The sequence below is a fragment of the Leptidea sinapis genome, chromosome 8 (genome assembly GCF_905404315.1).
Source record: "Leptidea sinapis chromosome 8, ilLepSina1.1, whole genome shotgun sequence".
Lineage (NCBI taxonomy): Eukaryota > Metazoa > Arthropoda > Insecta > Lepidoptera > Pieridae > Leptidea > Leptidea sinapis.
The window spans coordinates 9204596-9225801 of NC_066272.1; the positions used below are offsets into that span (position 1 = coordinate 9204596).

The following is a 21206-nucleotide window of genomic DNA, read 5'->3' on the forward strand; positions in this document are numbered from 1 at the left end:
ATTCTATCCTAAATAATTCTAGTAGCTAACATTTATGTGTGTTTTTAAAATAATCTGTGAAATAGTTTTTCTGTACTAATATTCAAAATGCCTAAATATTTTTAAACGCATTTCACCGGACTTATAATTGAATCGAAAAATTTATAAATATTTCTCTGCCCGTATGAATCTTAAGATGTGTTATCGAATGCGTTGAAGTAAAAGTAAAAATAACAGCATTTTCACTGTTAATTAATAATTAATTTCAAAAACCTGCAATTCATACACATGTATTGATGATTTTTATAATGAAAATTAAATTATATTGACAATTTCTAGTAAATATATTAGTAGTGAAATAAATTAATTATTTCTAAAAGTATTTTTATATTATGAAGAATATATATTACACATAATAATCTGAATCGTTGACTCTCCTACCCCCGCCACGTACCAAAGTGTATTCGGTTTTTTGATTCATATAAACATTTATTAGGCGCTAAATAGGTAGGCAAAACATTAGTTTTGGCAAACTTTTAACCTAGCAATTTGTACTATGATTTGGTAATTAAAAATAAAAAGAATTGTCATGTAAGTGTAAGTCTAAATATAAGTGACGTCATATCTTACAACATTAATAAAAATTAAATGAAACTTGATTTTTTTTTATTTTACACCAACCGTATTCAATTTTCAACTCATAATGTGCATTTTCAAACGATATATTTGGTCATTTTGAATAATAATTATATTTATTTATAAATGTTAAAATAATTACAATTATACTAGATATAATAAGAATTTCATCGACTTTAATGTTACATAAAAATAATTTGCTCGCAATTCTGAAGCAATTCAATACCTGCATCGCTGCAATTTTAATGTTACCCAAGTCATATTCGAAATACGTTATTATATTGCACTCTGAGGGCGTAGTACGTTTTCGAGTATACTTGGTCCACACACTACACCTGTATGATGACGAACAAATAGCTTTAAATACAGTACAGAAAACAGCGTGCAATCTTATCAACATGTACGCTCGCACAAATCTCCCTTCTCTCTCTATAATATCTAAAATCACACATCAATATGTGACAGAGATATTTAATTGATTCCTGCCGCCGAATTCCACCCAAGCACGATACGCCACAAGTTGGGATATCATCCCCACTATCTGGATGTGTGGCGGTCCTCCACAGTGCGGTTTTCAAGGAGCTTTTATTCCACGTACAACAAAGATGTGGAATGAGCTTCCTTGTGCGGTGTTTCCGGGCGATACGACATCAAAAAAAGCGCGTACACCTTCCTTAAAGGCCAGCAACGCTCCTGTAATTCCTCTGGTGTTGCAAGAGAGTGTGGGCGGCGGTTATCATTTAAGACCTGGTGACCCGTACGCTCGTTTGTCCTCCTTTTCCAAAAAAAAATTTCATAATGCCCTCTTAATACCATGGTCCATAACATATGAGCCACCTTGTGCGTGCAAACTTTTATAAACGGCCGGCAATGCTCCTGTGACTCCTCCGTACACTAATTTATCCTCCCCTTCCATACAAAAAAATATATACGTTGTTATATAGTTTCATAGGACTCGACAACTACATACAAATGCTATTTCGTATTCAAATTCAAATATTTTTATTCAAAATAGGAAGTGACATCACTTATTGAAAGGCAAAAACTACCACCCATTCCAAAACGAATGCCTCAGACCTGAGAAGAATGGGCGCAACAAACTCAGCGGACTTTTTTTTTCATCACAAAAATATATTTACAAAGTAGTATTGTACAATTAAACTTATTATTTAATAGCCTGGGGGCGGTCGCTCCATTCCCAATCTGTGGTATCATTAAGAAAGTCATTTATGTTATAGTAACCTTCACCACACAAACGTTTTTTTAACAATTCTTTTGAATATCGTAATACTATTGTGTTGATCATTTTCTGGGATCTTGTTGTAAAAGCATATACATCGCCCCACAAACGACTTACTAACTCGACTTACGGCCGTTCCCAATATTCAGTCTATCTCTTACTTGAGGTAAAAATCGTAACTATCGTTGACTTTTCTGTCCCAATAAACTTTTCGACGGTAACTCACCTTATCCGTACATGCTGTCTGTCAATGGGACGACGTATGGGACGCTTACCAGCGATAGAACTTTGTATGGAAATTGCAATTCACGCGTCCCAATATAAGGCGATAAGAATGACATATCGGGTATATTGGGACAGCTTCAGATTATTCACATCTAATTACTGACAGTAGACGTTACATATTTATCTCTATCTGTAGATAGTATATTGGGAATGGCCGTTAGCCGAGTAACTAACCTGTCAGATAGCAGGGTTCGTTGGGCGACTGTGCGGATTCACAAGTCAGCGTGACATTCTGGTCTTGCGGCGGCCATTCGCGACCGTTCCTCAGCACTGTGATCAGGCGACCTCCTTGGAACGCACGGATTTGTTGCAACTGGCTCTCACTGTTGCCGTATACTAGAGATAAATCCATATACGCTGTTACTGTAGACAACTTGAAACAAAAACAGACTAATTAGATAATTTAATTATATTAATATCTGGACTACCGAACCTTACACGGATTTTTAAGAATGTATAAACATTGAACAAAAAAAAACTAATAGGACATCTGGATTCGAACCAGGGTCTTCTGCTTTCCTGATCACCCAATGTCCCATCTGAGCTATTATAGTCTTGTATATAGTAGCGAAATTTACCTTTGTATTCTCATGTTATTGTAGCTGTTTCTGATTAAAACACGGATAAAACTACATTTTTTTAAATTGAAACCTAGCTAGATAGATTTCTCGCCCCCGAAACCACCTGTCTACGAAATTTAGTGAAATTTTATTAAAATCGTTGGAGCCGTTTCCGAGATTCAGATTATATATACACAAATTGCTCGTTTAAAGGTTTAAGATAATAGAGACATTACCAACGAAATATACTTAACTAGACAAAATCACTCGCTGGACTAACCAACTGACAATTTTATCAATATCTGTCCACGAGATTTGCAGCATAACTATTTTTATATAACTTCCATATCCCTAGTAATATTATAAATGTAAATGTAAGTTTATTTGTTACGCTTTCACACCTAAAACACCGAACCGATTTTGATGAAATACAGTACCGAGACGGACTAGAGCTTGGGAAAGGACATTATCGCCTTTTATATATTTATCGCGTAAAAAAGGCTTGTAGGGGTTGAAATAGGGGATAAAGGTTCGTATGGATTTTCAAACAAGTCAGGCTTTCGTGCCTAGCTGCGAATACAATTTTGATTTTATTATGTTACAAAAATAGAACGCTTTAAATTAACAGGAGTACTTTAAGAATCTATTTGTTTTTCCCACGGGAAACTTTATGTGGCGTGCTCACTAGTGTAATATCCGCAATAACTATATATTTTAGCAAAGAATAAAAACATAATAAAGCAGTTTATAAAATTGTATTTAAAAAAAAATATAGTTAGCCGCAGCAGTTTGTATGTGTGTTATTTGTAAGGTATTCTAAAATATAAAAAATGCTTCTCAAAGTAACTATTGTAAGTAACTATATACCACGTGGACGAAGTCGCCAGTAAAAATACTAGAAGACCACGCAACTTGAGACGGGTTGAATCTATATGCTATACATAAAATTTAATAAAATTAAAGTTTCTGTATGAAATAACAACATAATAGTTGTATATTAAATTAATGTAAATGTTTACGTTGTCTGTACTTTTATCATAAAACCATTTAAAAAATGTCTGTTTCAGCCAACCCGTAAAAGATTTTCACCTACACTGCCATTACATAAGGAGTCAATAAGGCTTCTTTTGCATGGCATCGTTCCTTGACCTTGCAGCTTAGTGGATATTTGGCTAACAAACCCTGCAAGCTACCTTTATTTCCAGTGAAGTATTTAAGACTATATTAATAAAAAAAAACAGATTAATTAAGAGCATAAAAGTACCAGCATATCCAAGGAGTTTAATACTGAGCGTTCATGAGAACTTCTACAATCCATGTATGACGCGGTGAATATCACGACGAAAACCCGTGTGTGGAAAAGAGGATTAAGTCTGTTTCTGTTTAAATATGAAAATAAATTAGTATTCCGCGCAAAATATAAAACCAATTTAATCAATACAAATTATAAAACAAAGTCCTTCGACGCGTCTGTCTGTTTGTCTGTTCGCAGTAAACTCAATAACTACTGTATCTTCACGCTCTTTCACAATTGGATAGTGTGGTTCTCGAGGAAGGTTTCAGTATATAATTTGTTAAGTTTTTGTATAAATTTTTGTATATATTATCGAATTTTGTTGAAGATGTCGGAAAAAATAAGCCGTCTAGGAGCTTTGAACGAAAACCCTGTCCCCTTTGAGATATAACAAAATAATGTATTGTGGAATTGTGTGTCTTATATAGGTCTACAGAAAAGTCCACAATAGTATATGTCTATCTCTGGAAGATAACATACTATATCCATTTTAATATTTTATTAAAATTTGCAATTATAAAGGGGTAATGAAAAAGCCGTTTGCACAAATACGATATTAATCCTTATCATTTTCTTATAGTAGAACAAAGTCTGTCGGATCAGCTAGTTGTAAATAAAATGCGTCGACGGTTTAATTGTCACGTAAACGGTATTTTCAACTCAGGCAAAATAGTGAGCAGCCATAAATAAAAAGCCAAACAGAACGCCTTACGCTGAACAAACAGCAAACCTTCGCTCAGTCATAACTCGACGCGTTCTAAGGTTCTATAAAAGGTTCTTGTCAGACAGAGCTGACAGACAGATAACAAATTGTGTTCCTTTTCTCTTTTTGACGAATGAAATGCTAAGGTTACATTTTAATTATATAAAATCACTAGCTGACCCAGCAATAGTTGTATTGCCGTATAAAGTAATAAAAAAAAATCAATAAATAAATTTTTGAGGTAATAAATAGATGACGACTGATTCTCAGATCTACACAATATCTTGTACATAAAATCTTGCAACCCTATTGCGTATCTGTGGATGGAATACAATAGTATTAAAATCGCGATACAAAAATAGGTGTTGATTAAAAAAATTCTAAAAAAAATATATGTAGGGATCTTGAAATCTTATCATTTAGGGATATGAAAAATAGATGTTGGCTGATTCTCCGACCTACCCAAAATACACACAAATTTTCAAACAAATTCGCTTAGCCGTTTCCGAGGAGTTTCGTAACAAACAGCGGGACACGAGAATTTTATATATAAGATTATTAAAACAAATTACAAGAACATTTAACGTAATAAACGTAAAGTAAACGACATAATGCCTTGCAAAGAATGGAAATGGTGTGTGTTTTAAATTAAAATATATATTATTCTAAAATATATTTACGAATCTTATTTTAGGTGACATCAATGTAAATGCTAGATTATCTATTATTGTATTCAGAGATTATTATGTGCTAGCTAGTCTTACTAAACTAGATATTAACGTAAAATGTTGTTTAAAAATTACCGCAAGCCAAGTTAAAATAAAAAAGAAATTTCGACGGCGGGAATTATAACAAAAACAACCGCAAAAGTTTGGCGTAGCACTGGCCTGTGTAAATACTCAGTCCTGACCTCACATATTTTTCACGTAACCGTTTAAAAATAAATAAGAAACAGTACGTAATTTAATTACATCAAAATATTATTTTTAATATTGTTACATACATATGTTTGAATTTGTTTATTTTTATGTTTGTTATACGACCGACGCAGTCACAGCTGACTTTTCAATAAACAGAAACTTACCGGTTGAGCAGGAGTATCCTGAGGGGTACATCCTCTATCCCTCGTGGATGCCGTCCTCACAAAGTTCATACATTGAGTTCCTCGCGGAGCATTCACTCTGTCAGTAGGAGGTATTATGATGGGAGCACATTGAGGGTTGGAGTACGCATCTGCTGCTAGTTGACCGCTGTCATCACAGCAAACCAGCGGATCTTTGTCTGACAAAGAAGAATTAAAACACGTTACTTGGCATGAACTTTGATATTCGTAATACTTAACAATATGGTTTAAAAAAGCTCTCGATTCGCTTTTTTTTATGGAATAGGAGGACAAACGAGCGTACGGGTCACCTGGTGTTAAGTGATCATCGCCGCCCACACTCTCCTGCAACACCAGAGGAATCACAGGAGCGTTGCCGGCCTTTAAGGAAGGTGTACGCGCTTTTCTTGAAGGTACCCATGTCGTATCGTCCCGGAAACACCACATAAGGAAGCTCATTCCACAGCTTCGTAGTGCGAGGAAGAAAGCTCCTTGAAAACCGCACCATGGAGGACCGCCAAACATCCAGATGGTAGGGATGATATCGTAACTTGTGGCGTGTCGTGGGAAGGTGGAATTCGGCGGCAGGAATCAGGTGAAACAGCTCTTCGGAAGAAGCGAGCTTCCCTTTTGATTTATAATCTAGTCTCATTCCTTATAATACTTATACTTACGACTTTGAGCAACTCCAGCAGTCAGCGACATATCATGGGTTATTATTTGACCCCACTGTTGGGCATTCAGATTCCATTTAGGGTCTACCAAAGGCTTGTCGGGAAACGCAACAAGACTAATTTCTCGAACGTTTGGTAAAGGACCGCCTTTGACTGATCTTGCGAACTGACTCACACCTGTAGAAAAACATTTGTTTAAAAAAATTAACATGTTTACATCTATCACCTCCCAGATGTTTCATTTACTTTTGACTTAGAGCGCTTTCGCACCTCGTCCGATCAGAGTGCGATCCGTATCTGTGAAAACAGAGTCTGAAGTAGTCCTACAACTATTTCTACCACTGGCGGAAAAAAATTGTATAACCGAAGCCGGATCTAGTGTGTAAACTACCATAGTAATAGTTCCACGACTACTTCGGACCGTGTCTTCACGGATACTGATCGGACGTAGTGCGAAAGAGCTCTTACGGCCATTACCAATATTCAGTCTGTCTCTTACTTGAGATAAAAATCGTAGCTATCGTTGACTTTTCTGTCCCAAAAAACTTATCGACGGTAACTCACCTTATCCGCACACGCTCTCTGTCAATGGGACGACGTATAGATTACCAAATAGAAGTTTGTATGGATTTTGCAATTCACGCGTCCCAATATAAGGCGATAATAATGACTTATCGGGTATATTGGGACAGCTTCAGATTATTGACAGTTAATTACTGACAGTAGAAGGTAGTAATATATATCTATTTGTAGATAGTATATTGGGAACGGCCGCAAAAAATTACAAGTGATTTAAAAAAAATAAACCTGCCAGTCATGTTAAGAAAAGGCAACTCGATTCGAAAAGCGTCTCAGATATATATATGATACGAATAAACAAAGACTGATAAATATGTTACAGTCGACTTACAAGAAATATATATATACTTTTAAAAAATACTGCTAAGAAACGTCTTTCAAAACGGTGGTATTTTGTTACTTACATTATTAAAGATGGTTCATATATTGTACAGCAAGCAAAATGGAACGAATTTATGAGTTTAATTTCGGAAAACGGATCACACCGTACCATCACATATTGTATAATAGATTATATTAAAATTTATGTGAATATAGTTTACTATAAAAATAGTTGAGTTCTATCATTTCATTTTCGCTTTATGTCCTTCAGAATAAAAAACATCAAGCGCTCTCGCACTCCCTTATGTTACGCGCAAATCGGCAGAATTTTCTAGCTGGTAATTTACTCGTACTATTGACGATCGTTTTACTAATTTTATTGGCTATCCTTGACGCACGAACCCATACAAAGGACTCATACAGGTTGTCCCAAAGTTATGGGACATGAAGGGAAAGTACCTTACATATCGTAGATAGGGTATTTTACTGAAAGAAATACTTACTTTGTTATTTTTAAAAGTTAGTAATTCTGCATTCAAAGATTTTCGAAAAATTACTTGCCTTGTCTGGGACTCGACCACCCTATAAAAAAAACACCCCTACTTTTATGATGCCAATCGAAAGAATGGCTAAAAACTAATAACTCTTCTTAAGTAACATTGTATTTTAAAAGAAAGGAGCAACGTAAAATGTTTGAGTCAAATTTCAAGAAAGTTATTTATTGCCGACGACGACGTTCGAAAATTAGAGATATTATCATTCCATAGATAGCATTGATTATTCGTAAATAAGTACCCACTTCATAATTAAAATACTTTATAGCATAGTTTTTTTTAGTTTAAAAACGATACGAGAATGTGGGCAGTTATTAACAGAATTGTGCCATATCATATCGAGTATTCACCATAAAATGATAAGAAAATCAAAATGCAGCGGACTCATTAGAAGATTGGCGATTTGCGTAAGACAGGAGGGATCACATTTTGAGCATTTAATTAATTAATTTACAAAAAATACTCACTTAATTGACTACTTTCTCATATGTTATATCTATATGGATATCATAAGAGCAGGGGTGTTTTTTTTTTTACATTTAAGTCGGTTCGGTTCCCAGACGAGGCAAGTAAATTTAAGAAAATCTATGAATACAGAATTACTAACATTTAAAAATAACATAAAGTCTTCTTTCAGTAAAATACCCTATCTACGATATTTAAGGTACTTTCCCTTCATGTCCCATAACTTTGGGACAGCCCGTATATTGGTAGAGGTACTTACTTACGGTACTACTTTACTGCTTCACAAACACTACAACTACTAAAACTTTTCCAGTGGGAGGCTCCTTTGCACAGGATGCCGATATATATAAATGGTGCCACAACGGCGCCTATTTATGCCGTGAAGCAATAATGTGTAAACATTACTATGTTTCAGCCAGAAGGGCGCCGCAGTTAGTTAAATTAATGGGCAAACGAGACTTATCATCTTATGTCTCAAGGTTACGAGCGCAATTGTAGTGCCACTCAGAATTTTTGGGTTTTTCATGAATCTTGAGCGGCATTGGTTTGTTATGGGCAGGGCGTATTAATTACCATCAGCTGAACGTTCTGCTCGTCTCGTCTCCTACTGTCATAAAAAAAAACTACAAATCGTATTAAATTAGTTTCAACAAAGTAAGACTTACCGTCCCCATACTTAAACGGTACTAGACGTTTATAAGGCGTCTGTGGAATACCAAGACCGGGGTTTTCCAGGTGGTTACAAGTACCATCTAACGATCGGTACCGGGACTTGGTACAGAATGACGGAGCAATACCACAGGTTCTTGTTGCGGGATCTTGAGCTGATCCAACTGGCGGCGGAGGATTGCTAAAGCTATAAACATATATATTTTTTAATAATACACAATAACAGTATTAAGATATTCAAAAGAATTGTTAAGAAACGTTTGAGTGGTAAAGGTTACTATAGCATAAATGACTTTCTTGATGATGCCACATATTGAGAATGGAGTGACCGCGACTCAGGCTATTAAATAATAAGTTTAATTGTACAATATTACTTTGTAAACATATTTTTTTATGAAAAAAAGCCAGTTGAGTTTGTTACGCCCATTCTTCTCAGGTCTGTGGCATTCTTTTTGGAACGGGTGGTAGTTTTTGAGTTTCAATAAGTGATATCACATCCTATTTTGATTTAAAATATTTGAATTTGAATTTGAATAAAGCTAAGTAGGTATTTCCTCTGTACTTTGATTTGAAAAACATCTTTTTATGAGAGCCAAATTATTAAGACTTACGACATAAAAGTGTATTTGTTTTATAATTCGTTAAACAAATCACCCAAGCTATTATAACCCCATGCGATGTCTATGCGAGCTATCGACTCATATATATAATTGCTATGTACTACATAAATATAGGCTTCAATTGAATCTAAAAAAAACAGGCTAGGAATATTAGTAAAGTGTGCGTGACAAGCTACGTCTTAAACTCGCGATTTGTATGTGTGCGTGAATTACTTAAAATAGAGGTTAGTACTAAACTCGATTTTTTCGACGTTTTCACAGCTGTCATAATCTAGACGTATAAAGGCCGTTCCCAATATTCAATCTATCTCGTACTGGAGATAAAAATCGTAACTATCGCTGACTTTTCTGTCCCAATAAACTTATTGACGGTAACTCACCTTATCCGTATACGCTGACTGTCAATGGGACGACGTATAACTTACCAGCGATAGAAGTTTGTATGGAAATTGCAATTCACGCGACCCAATGCAAGCAGATAAGAATGACTTATCGGGTATATTGGGACAGCATCAGATTATTGACAGCTAATTACTGACAGTAGAAATAAGTAATTTATCTCTATCTGTAGATAGTACATTGGGAACGGCCGTAAATGGTCTAAGGCGATACCATATATCTATCTTTTACAAAAAATACATGTTTACACAAATAAATTAAAATAAAAAGCATTTATATGTTTTTTGTACTGCTTTTCATAACTAATCTTATTTTCTATTGGTGGATCCAGCGGTTGTATTCCTAAAACCAAATTGGCTCCCTGTTATTTGCGTCAATATATTTCAATATATAATAGAATTCCACCTACATAGACTCATCATGATGATGAGAAAGAAAGAAAGAAAAATATTTATTTATTAAACACCCACACACAAATAACAAAAATGAAACAATTTAAAAATATAAAAAAATAATAATATAAAAACGTGTGATGTTTAAAAAAGGAGCCACTCAGCATGTGTTACAACACAAACGTGTTGCAACGCTGATATTCAGTGGCCCCCGCGTTACATATGACTTCGGGGACACCTCGCCTGAATAAAATTGACTGATATCTGTGGAACTATAAGGCGTAGGGCCATGAACTTTGCTATAAATGTCAAATGTCAAATGGCCACATGTCACATACACAAAGAAATTGTGACCAATTTTTTTTTTACAATTTACAATATTTAAAGAAAAATTCGATTTGCAATAATATTATATACGAGAAATATTATATCTCTTCCATGGAAACCCGTAAATACGTGTGATATTTAGAATTTTGTGCATTATGGTTGGACGAAAACTGGGTGACTTCCTTTTTTTTATGAAAGTAAGGGACGAGACGAGCAGGCCGTTCAGCAGATGGTAATTGATACGCCCTGCATTACAACGCAGTGCCGATCAGAATTTTTAAAGACCCAACAATTCTGTGCGGCACTACAACTGCGCTCGTCACCTTGAGACATTAGATGCTAAGTCTCATTTGCCCAGTAATTTCACTAGCTACGGCGCCCTTCAGACCGAAACACAATAACACATTACTGCTTCACGGCAGAAATAGGCGCCGTTGTGGTACCATTTATATATACCGTAGGTATATATATACCATAGTTTGAAACTAGCTGACTCGACAGAACGCTGTTCCGTCATTAGAAAGAAAAATATGATGTAAGAATTCGGGAATAATGTAGTCTAAAGGCCATCGGATTTATAATTGCCAATTTTTTAAAAGTATTATATGGGGTATAGTATGTTATCTTTAAGAGAGAGACATATGCCCTCGCGGACTTTTCTGTAGACCTTTAAAAGAAAGAAAATTCTATACATTATTTTATTTTAACTCACAGGGTTTTGACAAAGGTAAAGACAGCATTATTGTTTAAATGTCCCAGAGGGCTTATTTTTTCCGATACCTCTAGCAAATTTCGTTAATGTATGTACAAAAATGTATATAAAAACCTAGCAAATGAAATACTAAAAACTTCCTCAACAATCACGCTATCAATTAATGAAAACAGAATGGAGTTCGGTGCAGTAGTTTTTAAGTTTATCGCGAACAGACAGACAGACGCGGCGGAGGACTTTGTTTTATTTTATTATGTAGTGATTATAGTTATTCAAACGTAATAGTTAGTGATTGTATCCGTGCAAATATCATCACTGGCACATAAAGAACTTATTAACGGTTCTTAAAAAAATAAATTCTGTGGTCTGATGCTAAAAGGGTCAAGGACTTAAGTTATTGTTATAACACTAGAAAATAAGGAATTGCTTATTACGGTCTTCATTAGATACAAGCTTACTCCAAGGGTACATATATTTATAATAAAGTCCCAGTAACAATTAAGATGTTATCTATAATATAAACAAAATTATATATTTAATGTCATATTAAGAGCAAAAATTTATATTGGCTGTTTTAGCACTAGACCACAGAATTGTATGTACAATAATTAGGTTAAATAATGTTATACCATTTCATACTAACCTTGTGACATCTTCTGTGTGAAGAACAGGAATAGAACCCCTTACGTCTCTGTTAACAGATCGGTGCAAGTAGGGTCAGTGCAACATATAGTTATTAACACAATCATATTATTATGATACACACAGAGGGACGCAAACGATGCCTGAAAGTGCTCTTAGCAAATCAAATCAAATCAAAATCAGTTTATTCACGTAGGTCACGGAAATGACACTTATGAATGTCAAAAAAAAATTCTTATTGAATCTACCGCTACTTTCAAAAGGGTTGAGCTAATGAGAAGAAGTAGCAAGAAACTCATTTCCACTCTTTTATAATATCAACATTGACATTTACACCGATTTAAAAATCATTTAAATTACAATATAATATGTAATATATAAAATCATCATAGCATCATTAACACCCTTGTAAATGTTGTATTAGTATTCTGATGATAATTAGATTTACATAATATTTAAATAAAACACTTTAACGGCCGTTCCCAATATACTATCCACAGATAAAGATAAATTACTCCCTTCTACTGTCAGAAATTAGCTGTCAATAATCTGAAGCTGTCCCAATATACCCGATAAGTCATTCTTATTGCCCTATATTGGGATGTGTGAAATGCAACCTCCATACAAACTCGAATTGACAGACAGCGTGTACGGATAAGGTGAGGTACCGTCGATAATTTTGTAGAGACAGAAAGGTAAACGATAGATACGATTTTTATCTCAAGTAGGCCACAACCGGAGATAGACTGAATATTGGGAACGGCCGTTAAAGGGTTAAAGCGCGTGTGTTACTGTGTTTTTAAATTAAATTTGGTATTTACTGTAGACAGATGGTTTTTGGCACAATCTGTCTATAGCAAGTACCACTTCCGAGCCAATAAATGGCGCTAAACTTCATAATGACAACTATGACAAATACTATCTTTGACTCATTTCATCTGCAGTCCCCCTGAAAACGAGATCTGGGAAGGCTTTGAAACGTCGGGTTAAATAAAAAAGTAATAAAAATGTAATGTAGGAGCACAGTTACAATTACACGAGTTTTATTCCTTTAAAAAGTTTTTTATTTAAATCTCGCGCTAATCAAAGAAAATACTACATTTACATAATTAACGAGACATTTTTAAATAACGTTATTTAACTCATTATTAGTCAGAGCATAGACAGACATCGTTTCTGTAAATTTTAATTTTTGCTTTATTATTGACTTAAACCTACATTTTCACCAGTTATCACAATATGTTACGGTTAGAGAATCATGATATAAATACAAGATTGTGTCATTTCAGAGCAAACACACATTTTTAGGGCCTCACAAATAAACTTGGTTTAAAGTTAGACTTGAGAATAAACCAAGAATATGTAAAATGTTTACAAATTGACGTTTGGCATATGATTAGACTATTTCGACATTTACGGTCTTACAAATAATAATGGTATAAAGTTATAACTGGGAATAAACCAAGAATATGCAAAATGTTGACAATATCACTGACAAAAATGTTAACATAATGATAATTCTGAAGATTTCCAAATGTCAAGCAGTTTTGCAAATAAACGCGGGAAACTAAATGAGTCTGAAAAACCAAACATATGCAAAATGTATATTTGTAAACATTTTGCATATTCTTTGTTTATTCTTAGGTATAACTTTATACCAAGTCTATTTGTAAGGCCGATACCGTCTACTGTGTTTATTTATAGGGCTGCCTGACATTTTGAAAACTTCAGAAATCATTGTATTGACGGTGTTTTCAGCAATATAGTCAAAATTTTGCATATTATTGGTTTGTTCTCTGGTATATCCATATCCCAAGATAATTTGAAAGGACGTTAATATATTAATGTTTTACTGTTTCTGAACAAATCCAAATTAAACCTCTTGGTTACGTTATGTTATGAATATTGTATAAAGACCAATCTGTACTAATATAATTTTGTTTTTTATATTTATTTGTTGCTTTCGAAGTCGAAATGGCATTATGACTTCACGTAGTTTTCAAACATAGCGTATTTAGCCTTTCCAATAATACAGGTATACCTCTATAAGGATTGTCTTTAAATTGGCAATGGGCTGCAAGAGAGGTCTGGTTGCAACAGAACATGGACAGCTCTGATAAGTTACCACCACCTGACCCACGGGCTTATTTTCTCCTATGAAACTTTAAGAATTATGTGCCTTTAACGTTGGAGCAGAGACGCATTTTACTTGATATGAGCCTACTATTTGATATTGTGAACAGCTTTGTCGACTGTGATAAATTGATCTCTAAAATATCATACTGTACACCGTCAACACGCACGAGGCACACGAATCTACTATATGAACCACTACACTATACAAACTACTTACAACACAACCTTCAGTCACGTAGATCTTTTAACCATAAATAAATCTAAATTCAAATCAGAACTCATAGCTACTTTCAATGATACATCTAAGTAACTGATGCACTAACATATGTTAATGTGTTTATTTACTTTACCACATATAGTATACATATCTATGTATTACCAATTATGTATATATTTAGTAGCAGTTTTTTTTATGTAATGAAACGACCTACATAATTTCAAAATAAATCTCATTTTTATTTAGTAGGTATCGCACCATGTTGAAATTTTTCGGAAACCGTAATTTAATCTAATATAATACAAGGGAAACCTGTTATTGGCATTATTATTGTAAAATATTATTAGTTATTTATCTAATTTGTAATATGCTGTTGGTTTTCTTAATAAAATAAAATAAAATAAATAAAAATTAAAAAGAAATGTTTTAATCAAATTTCCACATCATCTCCACGAGCGAATGTTATTATATTTATACTACTTTTCTTTAAACTCTTATGCTGAATACGTCAAAAATATATAACGTATCATCGAGCGTGTTAGATTATTAAGCTTTTAGGCTTTCATGTTATTATTTAATAACCGTAAAGAAGTAAATAACACTGTATAAAACCTAATGTAAATAATTCAAAGTTAAAAGAGTAAAGTTTTGACATCTGAAAACTATAAAGTAGCTTATTTGTATTTTAAAGCTAATACAACCAATAGGAGCTTTTTCCTGATTGGCTGTTCGAGCTAGGACTGCCAACCTGAGTCTACTAAGGTTTCGGTTGGGACAGCATAGGAAAGCAAGCAAGGCTAATGGTAAGGATGGAAACGTAATTGTTAAGTACCAAACTATTATAATAATAATAGTTATTCATTAATTTCTACTATTCAGTTATTTTTATCCTTTAGAGTATCTATTAATAATCTATGTCACCCCTTGTAATAATTAAATGAGGCTAGTAAGTGTTATTTTGTTATTTTAATATAAGTAAAATTTATTAAAGATTCCACAAATTGTTGGATGTATGTTGTACATAGATTATTCTATATAAAATGTTGTTATATAATTTAAAAGATGGACTGAGAGTTTCTTGTCAGTTCTTTACGAACTGATGTAGCTTCAAGACGTAATAAATATATTCCTAAAATTTTGATGATTTACTTGAATATAAAGTTTATATCTTAAGATTATTTTCATATTCGCTTTACTTGTTATTTCTATTGTCTACACTCTATTTCTGGTAGTTATTCTAACACGCGCGAAACGAGAGCGCTGTTATCGCACTGTCAATTGAACTATTTTAAACAAAGCAATTGCAGAACGGATCGTTGCAGTCCCGCGGATATTTCGTAGCGAATTGTGTCAATAAACTGAGGGGATAATTGTCGGTTCGTTGAGATTATCCACTAATAGTGATCCTCGCTCGTGGAGGTAGCGCCTCTCGATAAAGAGCTCGTTCCAGACAAAATTATTTACAATTCAGTAAGAACATAGTTAGTAACATGACTCATGCAAAGTTATTTACTAAGTAGATTTGTATTCAACAAAACAAATTATATCAAGTATAAGACTTTCACAATAGTCTGCCTATTCGTTTTGCGCAAATGTTGCCATATTTATAGAGAATACGTGACTTAATTTTGTATTATTCGGCCAGTCGTTCTAGATACTAAACTATACTAAATATCTATTAAACTGGAATCATATTAATATAATTTATTAAGTAAACTAGGGCGCATGACTCTTAAATGAAAATGATCTGTCACTTAGATAATTTATACGCCTAGATAGAGTCTCCTGCTGTGAACTGATAAAAACAGGCCAGGTATATTAGTTTAGTATGCGTGATAAGCTACGTCTAACACTCGCGTATAATTGTATGACACTTTGTGCTAGTGTGAGTGAATTGCTCAAAATAGAGGTTAGTTCAAAAGTCTATGTTTTTCGACGTTTTCACAGCTGTCATAGTCTATCTAGACGTATAAATGATCTTAGATCTGTCATTAATTACTCTAGCAAATATTATAATTAATATTGGTACCTTTACTAAAAACTTACCATTGTAGTCATACGGGTCCGATAGTCTAAATAAAATTCATAAAGTAGAGATCCAGAAGAACATAATAGTTCTTAGTCAAATGTTTATAAATGAACATACTTGACCTTCTATTATATTTTGACTTTCCTTTTAAAAAGAGGCTCACGCGATGGGCAACTCGGCACCAGAAGTCAAGAGGTGCGTTGCCAGCCTTTAAGATTGAAGTTATCTAAGTCGTATCGAGTCGAGAATACTGCAGCCGGTAATAGATTCCACAAAAAATTTCGATAGAGTCTTGGTTGCAAAATGCCAGGCGTCATATTAGGGATGGAATTTCTAATTATGACATAATTTTCGGTAATGAAATATTAATAATAATAACTCCTCTGAGAACTCCTCTTGATAAATGCGGTAAAAGATGCAGAGAGAACCCACATCTATACAAACGCCACAGAATCAAGCCGATCTAGATGACTTCATTGTCGATAATTCGATCCGCTCGTCGTTGCATAAATTTAATTTGAAAAACTTTTATTTATATTTCAATTTCAATTCAATTTTATAATATCTGTTGTTAGTTGAATAGTTAAGATATTCACTCTCAATCTATGTAGTTTGAGTGACATAAATAGCTCGGAAATGTCATAAATTTTATCTATCGAAAGACAATATAAAAAACCTACTTTTATATACTTATCCTTACGTTATTAAATAACTTTCTTATATTAAGAATTGCTCTAAGCTGCTTTCCTACTAGAAACCGCAGGCGTAGTCGCAAAGTGCGGCAACTAATACTACGCCCAAGCGGGCGTACTCGAGCTAGTCTCGAACAATGTGTGACGTTGACGTGTTCTTTTTAACTTTGCTAATCATTGAAACTAAAATGCCGGGTTGCGTAGCAAAATGTTGTATAAATAATACTACAAGAAATAAGAAAGACACAGGGATCACACATCATCAGTAAGTATTTTGTATTTTATTAATTTCAATGTAAAATAGCACGAAGTATGTTACAAAATTTGAATGATGCCATTGAGTGTCAAGATGCTACGCACACAAGCATCTAATAGTTGCCGTAATAAAAAAGCTATTGTCTTAGGTTGTGCGGTATTTTAAGCGTAGCGGAGACCAATCCTTAATCTAAGACAATTTTATTATATACTAGCTGACCCGACAGACGTTGTTCTGTATATAATAAATAAAATAATGTTTTTATATGAATTTGTCAATAATATATCATAAAATCAAAAAATACTTCGTAAAATATGCACCCTGCTGTCGTAATGAAATTGTTTCACAGCAGAACTGTCAAACCGTGCGTCAGTAAATTCTCTCATAGAAATTATGTATGGTCACATCAAAGGAAAAACAAATTTGTTGTTTTTATTTAATTTAGCAGTATTTTCCTATTTATTCACCTTTTAGACCTTCCCTGGACTTCCACAAATAATTCAAGACCAAAATTAGCCAAATCGGTCCAGCCGTTCACGAGTATTAGCGAGACTAACGAACAGCAATTCATTTTTATATATATAGATAATCAAAGGGTAACAGATATGTTATTTTTAATACTATACTATAAAACTGTTAAAAAACTATAAATATATAAATCATTTGACATACTGTAGATAAATCTGGTGCATTCTTACCCAAATCCATTTACAGGCAATCTTTGTGCCGGTACGCCATTTTGTACATTTGCTCTATTTTGAAGCGAAAGATCTTGATAGAATGTTCCGGTTGGATTCGTGAATAAATCATTGTAATCACCTTGCACAGACAAGCAAGTTGCTAAAACAAGTATTAGGTGCTTCGACATTGTATCTGTAACAAAGAATATAATGAAATGAACATAAAATACAATTATACATAATAAATAAATTTAATAAAAAGAGGTAGATATGTCACTGGCGCGCCGAAGATGAATCGCCTCAATGGAGGCAATTGGCCCCTTTGGTCTTAGTTTGGTATGCACGCGTTTGTTGTTGACAGAATTTTAATTGTAATTTGGTCCAGATCTGACAATGGCATCCATGAGAAAACCATAAAAGTGGAAGATAAATTTCCGAATAACTCAATATGGCGCCAACTGATTTCGATGATTATTTTTTATTGGAAAGGAGTAAAAGTTTGGTGAGAGTTTGGTTAGGTTCTGATTACGGAATCGATGACAAAGTAACGGAACTCTTCAATTCATAAGAGCAAATTAACGATACTTGGCCGAATATTTTTTATGCTATCCGGATATTAAGTCATCTACCATAACATAGTTATGGTTAACTAATTGTCGTAGTCGAATATGATGATCAATCGGATTCCTTAACGACTTACAGTAAGACGATCTGTGGCAGAATTTCTTACTTTCTTTTATCAAATTGCAAAGCACTTACGTTCATTGCTGCATTGAACAAATTTGTATATCTACACATATTTAGACAAATTGTTATTTAGTGTACTTCAAATTCACTAAAAATCAAAAAATTAAAAATATTTTAACAAAAAAACAACCGACTTCAAAAACACTATTCCACAACATAGCAAACGTGTCATCCAAGATTTGTAACTACAAACATAGTTATAGGTGAGATGTGCTTGAGTTGTGAGGAGGCGGAAGCGAGAGCGGGTCGCGGCGGAAGGACACCGATTCCAAAAATAACAATAATCGTAACTAGAATTATATTGTATAAAAATACGCAATTATTTTTATACTTTTAGTGCATATTATATCCATTGATTTGGATTTTTTTTTTAAGTCGGTTGTTCTTTTTTAATATTTTTTTAGGCATAAACCACGGTGTATGGTAAAAACTTATATCTGATGAATTATTCTGTGTTTCCCCTATTCAAACGACAAAGCAATTAGCAAGTTAGAGTTACCTCTTTTTCGCTTGCGATAATTGCATTTTCGCTTGCGATATTTGCATATTTTCTTTGACGTGTAATCGTAGTGAAGTGTGTTATTGCAATGTTAAATTATTCGTGTGTGCGTTAGTGTCTCATTTATTAACATCGAATGGTGTCTAGGTAACCTATCTATACTTTTAAACATTGTCTTTTTGTTATCAATAACACGTCTGAAGTGAAGAACCAATTTCACACTAAAAACAACCTACTTAGTATGAAGTGTCTGACTTCTAGTGGCGTGGAAATAATAACATTTATCTATTTTCAAAATGTCTGATGATATCTTTTCTAAAAGGAAAACTTTACACAAAAATAATTATTAAAAATCTCAGTGTTGAGGTACAGTCACAGATTGCTAGATTTTTTTTAATTTATTTATTTTAAATGTAAAAAGTACTTTCTTAACTTATTGATATATCTTGCCAAACTTTAATAACTTGTTGGCAAGTTATTGCTCTTAAAAACATTTAATGTTGTGTACATACTTAACTACTACTTACTTTTAATTTATTAGAACTTTTATTTAAACTTATTACTATGAGAAAAAAGAAACTATTTACATAAGCTATCCTAAATTAGCATGCAGCAATCCTAATTAGCATTTTGAGTTCTATTGAACAACAGTTAGTGAGAGTTATTCAATGCTATTCAACAGCGCATTTTTAATTTAAAATTTATTTGCATTTTTTTTAGTTTGGGAACACTCTATCTCGCTAGCCACGCTATCTCGTTGTATATGACTGGCACCACATATTCATTTAATCATTTGCCTCATGAAATATACTATCCAAAATGTACTTGGCGATTTAACTGAATCTAAGAGATGATATTCAAAATCAAATTCGCAAATCATTTATTTGTGTTATCTCATAAATTTAATTTTTGACCACCACTTAGAAAAGGTTTAATGTGAAGAAGTGGTAAGAAACTCGATGCCACTCACTTTAAATCAGCTGAGGTTTTTTGGTGAAAAACTAATGAAACTTCCCAAATCGGCACTAGATTTTTCAGATACACCAAAACCGAGTGTGCCGTACGGAACCCAATCCTTCATCAAGCTCTAACCCTTATTTCGTTTATAAGATGGTTTATTTTGCACGTTCTTATAACTTGGTTCAATAGCTTTCTGATACATTCACTCAAATCATCCTAATTATAACCAATCTATTGTTATACGTAAAATAATATGCATTGACAGAACAGTGCGCGAACGCCAAAATCGCGCCGATCTACACCGTACTGGGTCAGAGATTCCGCCGATTCGCTTAGGTCATAGGTTCTCAACGTGGGCGATAACGCCCCCTTGTGGGCGTTTCAGACTTTCGGGGGGGCAGTAGAAGACCCAGAGAAAATTAGGGGGCATTGAAATGGCGCAGATGGGGCGTAGGTAGATTAAAAAAAATTGTCTAAAAAGGCAAAAAAATACACGAAAATACTCTAGAAAAAAACATATTCTCAACGTGGGCGGTGAGCAAAATAAGGTTGAGAAACTATGGCGTAGGTGAATAGGCCTTCTATTGAAGTGTTACCACAATACCGACCTGGTGATGAAGCCAGAAGGTAGCCATTCGAACTTAATACAATAATTTATCCTAGCCGTATTTTTATTTGCTTACTAGCTTTATCTATCGGCTTCGACCGTATTGAACAGTTACTTTGGGCAGCATTTTTAATTTTTTTACAGCGACTTATACTTTACTGTGCAAATTATACACATGCATACTGCTGCGGCTACTAATAAATTGCTTATTTTATTACATTTTTACGACG

At 33.8% G+C, this 21206-nt stretch overlaps 1 protein-coding gene across 2 annotated transcripts in view; it reads right to left on the reverse strand.

The window, feature by feature from the left end:
- The window catches only part of LOC126965609 (peroxidase), a 69956-nt gene that overhangs the window by 11642 nt on the left and 37108 nt on the right, over positions 1-21206 (reverse strand). For both annotated transcript variants that reach the window (XM_050809272.1, XM_050809273.1), the window contains exons 2-7: positions 18182-18356; positions 12155-12202; positions 9058-9248; positions 6474-6650; positions 5782-5978; positions 2315-2513 (exon numbers count right to left, since the gene is read on the reverse strand). In XM_050809272.1, coding sequence (XP_050665229.1) covers positions 2315-2513; positions 5782-5978; positions 6474-6650; positions 9058-9248; positions 12155-12202; positions 18182-18356 — 987 coding nt within the window. The remainder of the gene's footprint in view (positions 1-2314; positions 2514-5781; positions 5979-6473; positions 6651-9057; positions 9249-12154; positions 12203-18181; positions 18357-21206) is intronic.